Source organism: Sceloporus occidentalis, unplaced genomic scaffold (genome assembly GCF_023333645.1).
Source record: "Sceloporus occidentalis isolate IW3139 unplaced genomic scaffold, rSceOcc1.0.p SCAF_354, whole genome shotgun sequence".
Taxonomy (NCBI): domain Eukaryota; kingdom Metazoa; phylum Chordata; class Lepidosauria; order Squamata; family Phrynosomatidae; genus Sceloporus; species Sceloporus occidentalis.
In genome coordinates, this window is record NW_028317334.1 from 173,186 (window position 1) to 186,752 (window position 13,567).

Genomic DNA, 13,567 nt, shown 5'->3' on the forward strand with positions numbered 1-13,567 from the left:
GCTCGTACCTCGTGTGTGTGTTTGCCTTTGCTGTTCTTATGGCTGGGAATGGAGCTGAGGACTGAGGAGAGAAGAAAGTGTGAGTTTTGTGCAAATTCACAACTTCTGTCCATCAAAGAGTCCAGTGTGTTCAAATAGCAAAGACCTTTATTGAAAACACATAGTCAGAAAATCAGTATTTAAGCCAGAACTGCCCTCCCCAAGCCAAAGAATAGATTGAAACCCCAATACCTAAAACTCCACCTTCTACCAAACCTAGCTCCCACCTACAATTCCCACCATCTATCCCCATTATTAACCAGCCCCACTTTGCCATCCTTCTCACACGCGCAATCTCTCCCTGCCCCAGACATTCAAAGAAGCTAGATCCCTTTCTGTTACTACAGGTCCCCAACTTTCTTCAGCCAACATCCCACAAATTCCGAGTGCGATCATTGCTATTCTAGCCAGCCACAACAAATCCCAGCCCCCCATCTAACTAAACTAAACTAAACTAAACCATGACCCATAATCCCCAGCCAAATTTATAACCCAAAGCAATTATCTATACTAGTAGCAATTAAAACCTAAACTCAACAAAACATAACTTTAAAACATAAACAGACATATGGACAGAAAAACTGTACAAATAAATTCATAAGGGCTTTTTAGCACCGCTGGATTGAAAAAATATTTTTGTATTCCATCTTTACAAAAATAATGTTCGTTCACTGCTTGGATTTGTGTGGCTTCTCTCCTGTGTGGACTCTCTGGTGTGTCACTAGGTCTCCCTTAGAAGAAAAGCATTTTCCACACTGCTGGCATTTGTACGGCTTCTCTCCTGTGTGGATTCTCTGGTGTGTCACTAGGTGTGACTTCAAATAAAAACATTTCTCACAATGCTGGCATTTGTACGGCTTCTCTCCTGTGTGGACTCTCTGATGTAACACTAGGTATGACTTTGAAGAAAAACATTTCCCACAATGTTGACATTTGTATGGCTTCTCTCCTGTGTGGACTCTCTGGTGTTTCACTAGGTCTCCCTTCAAAGAAAAGCATTTTCCACACTGCTGGCATTTGTATGGCTTCTCTCCTGTGTGGACTCTCTGGTGACTGAATAGGCCTGACCTCCAAGAAAAGCATTTTCCACACTGCTGGCATTTGTATGGCTTCTCTCCTGTGTGGACTCTCTGGTGTTTCACTAAGTCTCCCTTCAAAGAAAAACATTTCCCACAATGCTGGCATTTGTATGGCTTCTCTCCTGTGTGGATTCTCTGGTGTTTCACTAAGTCTCCCTTCAAAGAAAAACATTTCCCACAATGCTGGCATTTGTGTGGCTTCTCTCCTGTGTGGACTCTCTGATGTGTCACTAAGACTCCCTTCAAAGAAAAACATTTCCCACAATGCTGGCATTTGTATGGCTTCTCTCCTGTGTGGACTCTCTGGTGTTTCACTAAGTCTCCCTTCAAAGAAAAACATTTCCCACAATGCTGGCATTTGTATGGCTTCTCTCCTGTGTGGACTCTCTGATGTCTCACTAAGACTCCCTTCAAAGAAAAACATTTCCCACAATGCTGGCATTTGTATGGCTTCTCTCCTGTGTGGACTCTCCGATGCATGACAAGGATCGACTTGTATGCATAATGTTTCCCACAATTCTGGCAGTTGTATGGCTTCGCTAATGTGTGGACTCTCTCATGACTGACAAGTTCTTCTGTAAACAAGGAAAATAATACTGAATATCAGAGTTAAGAGAGGAAAGTGTTAGCCCAAAATTTAGCCCTACGTTCACACCTCCCTATTTGATATTAAATTAATAAAGTTGGAGTGGGTGACCTGAGCATGACTCTGTTGCAGATGCCCCAAATCCATGAAACCATTACGTCCTTACTCAGAGGAGCTGGCAAAGAAGATATTGTGAGGAACTACCTTGAGGTAATCAGTACAAGCAGATAGTCATACAGACTGTTGAAAAAAGATTCCTTTAAACATGTGTAAAAAGATTTTGATTGAAAAGTGGCATCATATCCTGTGAGACGGCCAGAGAGTGCTGAGCCTGAGCACATGGCATGATGCAAGCTAACTGCAGAGGACGCTTCATGCTGTGTGGCACCAGGAGATGAATCACAACCAATAGAGTATACAGGTCACATGTGGATTGCTGTGGATAGGATTGGAGTTGTTTATAGAAGAGATGGTGAACATGATGGAAGTCAGAGAGGAGAGCTTGCAAATATTTTTATTATATTGCAACTCAAGATAGAGAACCTCCAAAGATTCGGATGAAATCAACTGTGTCTGTGACTTATTTTTAAGTGTGAAAAGTGGTCAGTGCATTGCCAATACCTGTATCTGGAAAGTTGTTTCCATACTGTGCTATGTTATTCTTGAGCTGCATCTGGGAGCATCGTGTTCACATTGCGCTGTACATTGGCTTGTGAACGGAACTGAAATTCATAGCCAACAAGGACCTGAGGACCGGTGTGCTAATCCCTTATGTCTGAGGTATTTGCACCAAGCACCCATTGCATTCAATTTGATTTTGGACCATATTTTTCCCACCCAGGAAACTTTCTAAAATGATTTAAACCTTATAGAATACTTGCTTTCTGCCCACTAGCAACAGAGAACAGGCTGGCCCAGCGTCATCAGGGGCTGGCCTGAAGACTGAGTGCCCTCCCTCCGTAACTGTCATCTTTCGGCCGTTGAGGGAGAGAACAGGCTGGCCCAGCATCATCAGGGGCTGGCCTGAAGACTGAGTGCCCTCCCTCCGTAACTGTCATCTTTCGGCCGTTGAGGGAGAGAACAGGCTGGCCCAGCGTCATCAGGGGCTGGCCTGAAGACAGAGTGCCCTCCCTCCGTAACTGTCATCTTTCGGCCGTTGAGGGAGAGAACAGGCTGGCCCAGCGTCATCAGGGGCTGGCCCGAAGACTGAGTGCCCTCCCTCCGTAACTGTCATCTTTCGGCCATTGAGGGAGAGAACAGGCTGGCCCAGCGTCATCAGGGGCTGGCCTGAAGACTGAGTGCCCTCCCTCCGTAACTGTCATCTTTCGGCCATTGAGGGAGAGAACAGGCTGGCCCAGCGTCATCAGGGGCTGGCCCGAAGACTGAGTGCCCTCCCTCCGTAACTGTCATCTTTCGGCCGTTGAGGGAGAGAACAGGCTGGCCCAGCGTCATCAGGGGCTAGCCTGAAGACAGAGTGCCCTCCCTCCATAACTGTCATCTTTTGGCCGTTGAGGGAGAGAACAGGCTGGCCCAACATCATCAGGGGCTAGCCTGAAGACAGAGTGCCCTCCCTCCGTAACTGTCATCTTTCGGCCATTGAGGGAGAGAACAGGCTGGCCCAGCATCATCAGGGGCTGGCCTGAAGACTGAGTGCCCTCCCTCCGTAACTGTCATCTTTCGGCCGTTGAGGGAGAGAACAGGCTGGCCCAGCGTCATCAGGGGCTGGCCTGAAGACAGAGTGCCCTCCCTCCATAACTGTCATCTTTCGGCCGTTGAGGGAGAGAACAGGCTGGCCCAACATCATCAGGGGCTAGCCTGAAGATACAGTGTATCTTAATTGTAGATTTTTCTTGTACTGTTTTATAAATTTCTTGTACACCGCTATGATCTATTTGGAATAGCGGTTTATAAATAAAACATATTATTATTATTATTATTATTATTATTATTATTATTATTATTATCAGTATAAATATACCAACTGGTTGTTCTTCTGGATCAGTCCAGTTGCAGGCAGATATTTCGTTGGTTTACATTGCTAAACAGCTCTCTACACTCGCCAGCTCCACTTGCCTTGGGAGTTATTGACTTCTCTCCTGATTTTGGACCCTCAGCAATTGGAATCAAGTTCCGTCTAGGTTATGTATTACCATTAGCAAAGTCTAACATCTACTCACCAATCCTACCTTTGTTACCTAGTTCTTGTGTGTTTTTGTGAACACCTATATGTGTGTGCATGCGTGTACAGTGCACCTGTGTCATACGCGGGCACACCTTACGTGGATTTCAGCATACACTAAAAGCCACACTGGGAAAAGGGGCGACGTGCCCCATAAGGGTTAATGGCGCCTGTGTCTGTGGCAGGAGTGGCCGCTCCACTGCGCGGAGTCCCATTCATTTAAATAGGGCCCAAGAATACACAAATTCCCCTAACGCCGGGGGTGGGGAGTCCGGAACAGGATGACTCCTAAAGTTGCTTGGACCCAGAGTACCTGAAGGAACGCCTTCTTCCCTATTGTCCGTCCTGCACACTAAGGTCCTCTGGAAGAAATCTACTACAGCCAAAAAAATCTAGGCTAACATCAGTCTCCTAGAGGGCCTTTTCTATTACTGCTCCAAAACTATGGAACGACTGCCGGAGGAGATCCGTCACATTCCCACTCTGACAGCCTTTAAGAAAGCACTTGAGACGGATCTCTTCCGGCAGGACTTTCCAACCTAGTTACCCTCTCCAGTTATAGAGATATTTGTCCCCTCATCTGTCTACTCTTCCCCGCCTATGTTTCTACCTATTTTTAATGTCTTTAATATTTTTAATGTTTTTACTGTTTTTATAGTATTACTGTTTAATCCTGTTTTAATACTGGGAATGGGGGGGGGGGTAGGTCAAGGTGTTTTTTTTAACTCTATTGTACTTTGATCTATTTTATTGTTGTAACCCGCCTGGATTCTTCGTGATTGGGTAGGCTAGAAATAAACCATTATTATTATTATTATTATTATTATTATTATTATTATTATATTGCTGTTACCCCAATCTCTCCTTTGAGCTAAGTATGAAATTCCCCTAAAAGCATAGAACTTGGGAGTGTCCTCCTCAGTCTCCAGCATTTTGTGTAACAAAGAGCCTCTGGAATCAACCATGGAGCTAAGCAAGCTCAGGTTGGAAAAGACACATTAGACAAAAAGGAAATTTTGTGTTGCCCTTTCCTCTCTTCATAGATATTGCTCAAAATTTCTAAATGGAACCCTGTAATAAGTTTGAAAACCAGGACCTGAGCTGGTTCTCACCAGTTCATTTCTTAAAATCTGTGAGGTTGGTGGCTGCCTCCCAATCCCCAATGCCCCTCTCCTAGCCCTTCCCAGAGGTCCCTTCCTCTCCGCACAGAGCTAGGAGATCCTGGCTTTGTTCCTGACTTCCCCTCCTGGTTCCCAGATGTGTGACCTCCTTCCCTTTCTCCCTCCGCTTATCCAACCTTCCTTGTTGCCCATCTGCACCGCTTCAGCATCTCATTTTCAGCCTCTCTTCCCTGCCTTTCTATTTTTCACTTTCCTTTCATCTCTCTATTACAGACACAAACCCACAGAGTGTGATGCGTAAAAGGGATCATAGAGTCGTAGAGTTGGAAGAAACCGCAAGAGCCATCCAGTTAAATCGCCTGCCATGCAGCAACTCTCAATCAAAGCATCCCCAACAGCTAGCCATCCAGCCGCTGCTTGAAGACCTCCAAGGAAGGAGACTCCACTACACTCCGAGGAAGGAGTGTGTTCCACTGTCAAACAGCCCTTACTGTTAGGAAGTTCTTCCAAATGTTGAGGTGGAATCTCTTTTCCTGTGGCTTGCATCCACTGCTCCGGGTCCTAGTCTCTGGAGCAGCTAAAAACAAGTCAGCTCCCTGCTCAGGATGACATCCCTTTTAGGCCCATTTGTTGAGAAAGGCAGGATAATCAATATACAAATAAATCATTGGCAAAGGCAGAGCAAGGGGGCTTGGACCTGGACTCCAATTTTGGTGAGGGTGAAGTGCCAGGGAGCAGCCTTAAAACATCTATAAGACAGGCATGGACTACTGATGGGGTTTGGAGGAGATCTCAGGGGCAACCCCAGATTGTATTGATGGAGGCGGGGGGGATGAAATAATATTTTGCCCCTCAACATCCCTCAGCATCCCTTTGGGGAAGTGGAGGCCATTTTCCCACTGTTGGGCCCTCTCTGAGCCATTGCAGGCCCAAGGGAGGGCTTTCTCCTAAGAAGACTCTCCAGAGCCTTAAAAGGATGGAAGAGGGGCCAAAAGAGGTAGGAAACCTGCTCAGGGATGTGCTGAGTACCATTTGGGTGAAAAAAGCATTAATCTCCATGCTTCCTTCCCACAAAATCCTAGAATTGGCAGTTTAGGATGGGGTTTTTAGAATACTTAGAAACTGGAGAGCATTAGTGCCTCACTGAACTACAGATTCAAATATTCTACAGGATGTTGCTATCACAATTAAACTAGGCTTGAAAGGGATCTAGGACTCCTAGTAGACTGCAAGTTGAACATGGGCCAACAGTGTGATGCAGCAGCTACAAAGGCCAATGTGATTCTAGGCTGCATCAATACAAGAATAGTTTCTAGATCAAGGGAAGTAATAGTGCCACTCTATTCTGCTTTGGTCAGGCCTCACTTGGAATAATCCTGTGTCCAGTTCTGGGCCCCACAATTCAAAAAGGATGTTGACAAATTGGAGCATGTCCAAAGGAGGGTAACCAAAGTGGTGAAGGGTCTGGAAACATCAAGTTCTATGAGGAGCAGCTTAGAGAGCTGGTTATGTTTAGCGTGGAGAAAAGAAGATAAATAGTGGATATGATATCCATGTTTAAATATTTGAAAGGGTGTCATGAAGCGCAAGGAGCAGGCTTGCTTTTTGCTGACACAGAGAAAAGGAGACACCACAATGGATGCAAGACACAGGGAAAGAGGGTCCACCTAAACATTAGGAGGAACTTTGCGACAGTAAGAACTCTTTGACAGTGGAATATACTCCCTTAGAGTTTGGTGGAGTCCTCTTCTTTGGAGGTCTTTAAAGAGAGGCTGGATGGCCATCTCTTGGGGGTGATTTGAATGTGTATTCCTGCATGGCAGAAGGGGGTTGAACTGGATGGCCCTTGTGGTCTATTCCAACTCTGTGACTCTATAATTCTAGTGCAACCATAGCGACATGATAATATAGTATGAAAGGGCCCTCAGTCTTCATAGAAAGAGCCATGGATTCAGGTTCCTTACCTACAGAAGCCACATTCTCATAATTGTTCATCATTACATAATTGTACAAAAGTTTCTGTTTCTTCGTCAACAGATTCCATTCATCCTCTGAGAAATATACTGCCACATCTGCAAAGGTCACCTGAAATAGAAAATAGCCCTCATCCAGAGAGTGACTAAGCAAAAGGGGAGGAAAGCACATGGTTCATCCCAAATATTATTTCATCACTTCAGAATTCAGTCCAGGAAATAAACTTTAAATTCTGTCAGCAAAAAAAAGCTACTGCCTTTAAGATCAGTTTGTCTTGAATCCTTTCAATATAATATATAATATAATAAACAATATAATTTAGGCCATGGCTGGGATATTGAGGATGGATTAGGATATTGACTATCCAAACACATAGAGTACATTTAGCAACAAAAGAATTATGGTGCATTTAGCCATTTCTTGCCAAATTTCAGAGGCAAATGTCATTCTTAAAAGCAGTTCTGGGGAGCACTCTGGACTTGAGGGCCACTGGGCCCAGCCCCAATTTAGATCCAGAGATGGTCTCCCATATCTTCAACATTTCACAGACAGGAAAAGCAAGGAACATGTGGACAAGCAACATCAGAAGGTGGTGAGGATGGCCAAAGTTGTTTATGAGGCAGATCACACAAGCGGGGAAGGGCACAGCAGTTTGCTTTTGCCTCAGCCTCCTGGCAAGTGAAGACACTGGCAACTTATCTCCTCTCCTTTTGAGCTGATGGGGTGCAAACTGCTTGGAAGTCATTTTGCAGCAACCCAAGAGCATTGAGGGGAAGGGGGGAATGTGGAGGAGGAGAGAGAAACCGAGACATTTTTAAAGCCCCTGAAAAAGTGAGGTGACAGAGGATTAACCAGGACTTTCTCTGCCAAACTGGAACAATATGTTCTCCACTTGCTTTCATGAGCTGGCCCAGCAGTGACACAAATGAAACTAATAGTCAGGATGTCAACTCACCAAAGAGTTGTTGTAGTTCGACAGCCTCTTTCTCTTGGAGCCCAACTCCCTCTGCTTGGCCTCTATGTTGGCCATTAGGTGGGAAGGGGGGGTCCTGGTGGCCGTGCACTTGGGTCTCTTTCAGCAAAATATGCCCCAAAGCTGTGTACCAGGAGACCGAGATGAAGTTCCTGAGAAAGGAGATTAGGGTTAGGCTTGATTTGTCAAGAAACACTGCATTACTCAAAGACACATAGAACAGTGTGCTGCTAGTGAGATACGCAGGTGACATAAGCCTCCTTTGAGCCAATGCAGAGGTGGGTATCCCCTTCCTCCCTCTTCACCAAACAAAGCCCCATGGACCTAGCATAGATTCACTGCAGCTCCCCTACACAACAGATACTCCATGTTAAAACGCTTTTGATGTTGCTATGTTGCGCAGCACTTGAGGCAACACGTTAACGTATGGCGCCAGATTCTTCACCTTGACTGTAGTCAGTAGCTTATGAGCTGAAGAAACACCTGTCGCTTTCTCAGTAAGCAAAGAGACCCTGTAATCTTCTCTCAGATGAGGCTTTTATTCATACAAGAAGTTCCACTGTGTACAACACTGTATACATTGACACCATCCACCATGCACACCAGTAACAACCCAATCTGAGGCACACACTGTCTGACTCTTCCTCAGTGACAGTTGAGAATGACAGTTGACAGTTGCATCAACATTCCAATGATGCACTGTTTAAATGCTAACACATCTAACTGCCACTAGAGCTGTCAATGACTTCCACAACAGCTCCATCTAGTGGCCACATGCCTGTCATTTCCTCAGACCTGTTCACCATGGTCCTGACACTCCATGCCTTGTGAGAGTGGAGGGGGGTCAGGGGATGGGGAATTGGAGAGGACCCTGGCTATGTCCCTGTAGCTAGATGTGAAAGGAGCGCATCATCTGCTGAAGCCTCCTGACCTCCCCAGTGGCCCTCAGAGGAGAATGCCTTCCTTTGGCTTCTGGCTAGAGAAACACAGCTGGATGCTTCTCCAATGCCTCGCACCCAACACTCTCATCAGGCATGGAATGAACATGGAGCATGGCTTCCACAATTCCCATGTTTCATTTTGTATTCCTCCTAATTTCACATCTATTTTAAACCTCTCCCTCATTTGATGATAAAGATACCAGTGACAATCTAGGCCAGATTCTTTAGGTTCTTCTTGTGATTTGATCTCTAGTTTTCCTTGCGATCCTTTCAGAACATCCTTGTATCTTAACCATATAGTTTTCTGGATACCTTTCCTCCCGAAAAGAGCCTCATGCGACGAACTCCATAAAGGTATTTTTGGACATATTCTACACTCTTTTTTCCTCAGATCTTCAATAGAGCTTTTCTTATGAAAGGATTTGAGCTTTATTTATGAACTTTCTCTTTACAGTAAATTAGGTATCCATTCCACCCAAATCTTAAATGTTCACCCTCCAGACATAACAATTGTTCATTCTCTAACAAAACCCATTCTCTAATCCAAACTAAACAACAAGCAGCATAATAAAGTTTTAAGTTTAGTAAACCCAGCCCTCCTCTACTTTTGTCATCACAAAGTATTTTCGTTTTGATCCTGGCTCTTTTTTTATTTTGAGATTTCGAGATTTCCTTTTGCCATAGATTCTGTGGTTTTTCATTCTGGATGATGGGTATCGCTTGGAACAGAAACAGTATTTCAGGAAGTAAACTTATTTGGATCAGTGATATTTTTCCAATTAGTGATAAGTGTAATTTCCCCCATTTTTCTCGGTCTTTTCTGATTTCCTTCCATGTGTCTCATAGTTATTATTTTTATTTGTTACATTAATTAATAGATATTTAACTTTCTTTCCCACTTTAAATCCACTAATTTCTTCCAGGATTTGTTCTTCTTTTTCCCCATATTTTGTGTTATTAATGCTGTTTTGTCTCTGTTTACTTTCAGTCCTGAATCATATTCCAATTCCACTATTACATCCATCAATTGCCTTGTGCTCTTTTCTGGGTTCTCCAGGGAATACAAATGTCGTCTGAGAAGACTCTCATTTTAAACTCAGTTGTTTTTAATTTTTAATCCATTGATCTTATTTTCTAATCTTATCCTATTATTCAGTGCTTCAAGGATCAGAATGAACAAAAGGGGTGATAGTGGGAAAGCTTGCCATTTACCTTTAGAAATCTCAAATTCCTCTGTTTCTTTATAGTTAACAATTAGTTTGGCTCTTTGATCTTTATACATTGCCTTTATCCATCTTACATAAGAAGCTCCTATTTCCATTTTTCAAATGTCACAAATAACATATCCCATCCTATGTCATCAAAGGCTTTTTCTAAATCACCAAAGTACAAGTTTTTTTCCGTTGTGTCTTTCAAAATATTCAATTATATTTAAGATGTTTCGTATCTAATCACTGAATTGTCTGTGAGGGAGAAATCCCGACTGGTCCTTTTGAATCCAGTCTTTAAGAACTTTTTTGAGGCCAAAATCATAGAAAAATAATTTATAATCCATATTTAATAAGGAAATTAGCCTATAGATCTTTACCTCAGTTGCATCTCTATCTTCTTTTAACAGCAAAGTTAAATTTGCTTGTTTCCATGTTTCACGATAATGGTTTTCTTTGATGGCATTTATCATTAAGTTGTCTTTTTGAGGCCTTCAAGGGAGAGAAAGAGACTGAGGGAAGAGTGGAAGCGGGTCCTGGAGGGAGGAGGCCTTGGGAGATATAGGGCCTTCCTGAGATATTTGGGGTTCGCTTCCTAACAAAGGGGTTTCTGGCCTCATAAATGATTTGGGGCAAACTGGATCTGAAAGGCAGTAGTAGCCTTTTCTCTTGCCAATGGGATTTACAGTGTATTTCCTGGACTTGGTCTCCCAGCATCCACATGGCCAGAAAGAGGAGGGGTCCTGCCCTGCAGTAAGGCCCCTCCAATCCCTCTGAACAGAGGACTACAACTCCCACATCTTCTTGACCAGACACAATGTCACTTCCTTCCTTCCTTCCTTTATTCCTAGCTGGGTTGTGAGATGTGATTAGTGGTGTTACTGCTCTTCTTCTCATTGTGTGCCTCCAAGTTGTTTCTGCCTTATAGCAACCCTAACAGAAGCCCTTCTCAGGCTTTTCTTGGCAAGACTTATTCAGAAGTGTTTTTGCAAGTGCCTCCTTCTGAGGCTGAGAGAGTGTGACTTCTTTCCTAAGGTCACTCAGTGGGTTTCCGTGGCCAAGAGGGCATTCGAACCCTGGTCTCCAGGGTCATAGTCCAATGCTCCAGCCACTAAACCACACTGGCACTTTCTTGAGGCTTTGTAGTTTTTTGTGGTGTGGCTCCCAGTCTTGCTGACTTCTGGGGAGCCTCTCCTGGGGTTTTCTTGGCAAGAGTTGTTCAGAGGAGGTTTGCCATTGCTTTCCCTGAAGCTGAGAGAGTGTGACTTCTTGTCCAAGGGACCCAGCTGGTTTCATGGAGGAGTGGGGCACTGGACCCAGGATTCCAGAGTTGCAACCCAACACTTAAACCACTGCACCACACTGCCTCCCGTTCCCATGTACAACCTGTGAAATAATTGCAGACTTTTTTCTGTTCTTCATGTGTGTCATAGAGTCGTTTAAAATTTATGGCGAACCTAAGGCAACCTTATGGGGTTTCCTTGGCAGGTTTCTTCAGAGAGGGGTTGCCATTGCCTTCCTCTGAAGCTGAGAGAGTATGACTTGCCAAGGGTCACCTAAGTCCAAAACACACTGCAGCAATAATCCAATCTGAGATAACTTTAACTGCCCTGGATCAGTGCTAGGGAATTCTGGGAAATGTAGTTTTGTGAGACATTGCACCTTCTCTGTCAAAGAGCTCTGGTGCCACAATAAACTCCAGTTCCCAGGATTCCCTAGCACTGGGAAAGGGCAGTTAAAGCGCTCTCAAAATGGACTATTGCTGCCGTGTGTTTTGGACCTTACTTGGCCTCAAACTGTCCATAGCTTGCAATGCATCTCCTAATTCTGTTGGCAGTCCCTCCCTCCCAACACTTTCTCATTCCCCCCAAAACCAGTGCAAGGCTGGCAGATGGAAAGACGTTTTAAAGCAGCATTTAAATCTGCCATATTTGTTTTTAAAAGACTAAATGTCCCAAATGCTATTATCAGTTTTGTAGCTATTATTACAGAAAGACGTAGAGAGCAAACTCCTCAAGTACCTTTATTTTCTGGAGTGAGATGGGCTTTTCCAACTGACTCTCTGTGATGATCTCCGGTGGTCCAAGCAGCCAAACTGCGGCCCTGCAATAATAATAATAATAATAATAATAATAATAATAATAATAATAATAGTTTTATAACCCTCTCTTCAGCCAAAAGGCTATCAGAGTGTCTTACAAATTGTTAATTAGACATTTAGACATTATGGCTCTTAGCCCAGCAGACCCTTAAACTCCTTAAATCACGCTGCCATCATCCAGTGAATTATGAAAGGACTTCTCTTAAACTTCACTGGGACCAGTTAAGGAACCTTATTTCTGCTTCTTTACTGATCTTCCAAGCATCAACTGAGCCAAAACATGTGTAAAAGGAGCATCGAGTAGTAGATACTCCAAGGAGATCTTTACTATAAATAACAACATATAACTGAAATATAAGTCATACAAGATATTAAGAATCTTGCAGGTACAATATTTGTAAGTACATAATATTCAATTCATACAAGCTACAGTGGTGCCTCGGGTTACGAAATTAATTCGTTCCGCTGTCAATTTCGTAACCCGAAAGGCTTTCGCAAGCCGAATTCCCATAGGCGCTAATGGGGAAAAGCCGCGATTTGGTGTGAAATCGCGCCGAAAAGCACCAAAAGTTTTTTCGTAACCCGAAAAAACTTTCGCAACCCGGAACAATGTTTTCCAATGGTATTTTTTCGTATCCTGAAAATTTCGTAACCTGGGTATTTCGTATCCCGAGGTACCACTGTATTAAACAAATAAATAGACTTAAACGTCCAATTCTGAGACTAACTTCCAAGATCCACTCTTTAACTCTCTCTCTCTCGATCTCCAACCGACACAACTCCCCCAACTCTCTCTTGGTCTCTCAGGCCTTATATCTCCTTCTCACGGAAGCTTCCAGAAGGACCTTCATCTTGCTCTCTGATTGGTCAAGAGAGCCTTCTGTAGCAGTGATGTCGTTCTGCATTTGCATAAACCTCCCTTTACTGCCTGAAGGAGACCTCCATTGACTGGAGCCCAGTCATTACACTTTCCCAAGTCAAGGCTTGCCCCTATTTCCCAATGTTGTTCTTGGGGTCTGCCTTCCAGTTGTTTCCAGGTCTTATGGGGACCTTATGGGAGTCTCTGAAGGGGTTTTCTTGGCAGGTTTCTTCAGAGTGGGTTTCCCATGGCCATCCTCTGAGGCTGAGACAGTGTGACTTGCCCAAGGCTTTAGTTCTTTTGGAAGCCTTTTTGCTTTATCTTCTAGAAGGCAGCTGAAGTGTTGCTTCTTGCTCTGAAGAATGAGAGGAACCTTCTGGCATCCAAAAGGCTAACATTCTCTGGAGTTATGTCTGATAATATGAATATATAGGATTGCAATCCCTGTTCATTTATTAAAAGGTTTATAGTGCACCCCATATCATAGAATCTCATAGCTATGTCCCT

At 43.9% G+C, this 13,567-nt stretch overlaps 1 protein-coding gene across 1 annotated transcript; it reads right to left on the bottom strand.

The window, feature by feature from the left end:
• Nucleotides 1–396: 396 nt before the first annotated feature.
• On the bottom strand, nucleotides 397–12,973 carry LOC149273992 (uncharacterized). The gene is made up of 3 exons (XM_089505941.1): nucleotides 12,930–12,973; nucleotides 7,934–8,103; nucleotides 397–1,693 (listed from the first exon to the last, which is right to left on the bottom strand). Exon 3 carries the CDS (start codon nucleotides 1,596–1,598, stop codon nucleotides 708–710), a length of 891 nt encoding a protein of 296 aa, XP_089362067.1. The 5' UTR covers nucleotides 1,599–1,693; nucleotides 7,934–8,103; nucleotides 12,930–12,973; the 3' UTR covers nucleotides 397–707.
• Nucleotides 12,974–13,567: the final 594 nt, after the last annotated feature.

What these genes read in the sequence shown, in the direction of transcription:
- LOC149273992 (XM_089505941.1), bottom strand. Translation starts at nt 1,598, where the DNA reads ATGCATCGGAGAGTCCACACAGGAGAGAAGCCATACAAATGCCAGCAT.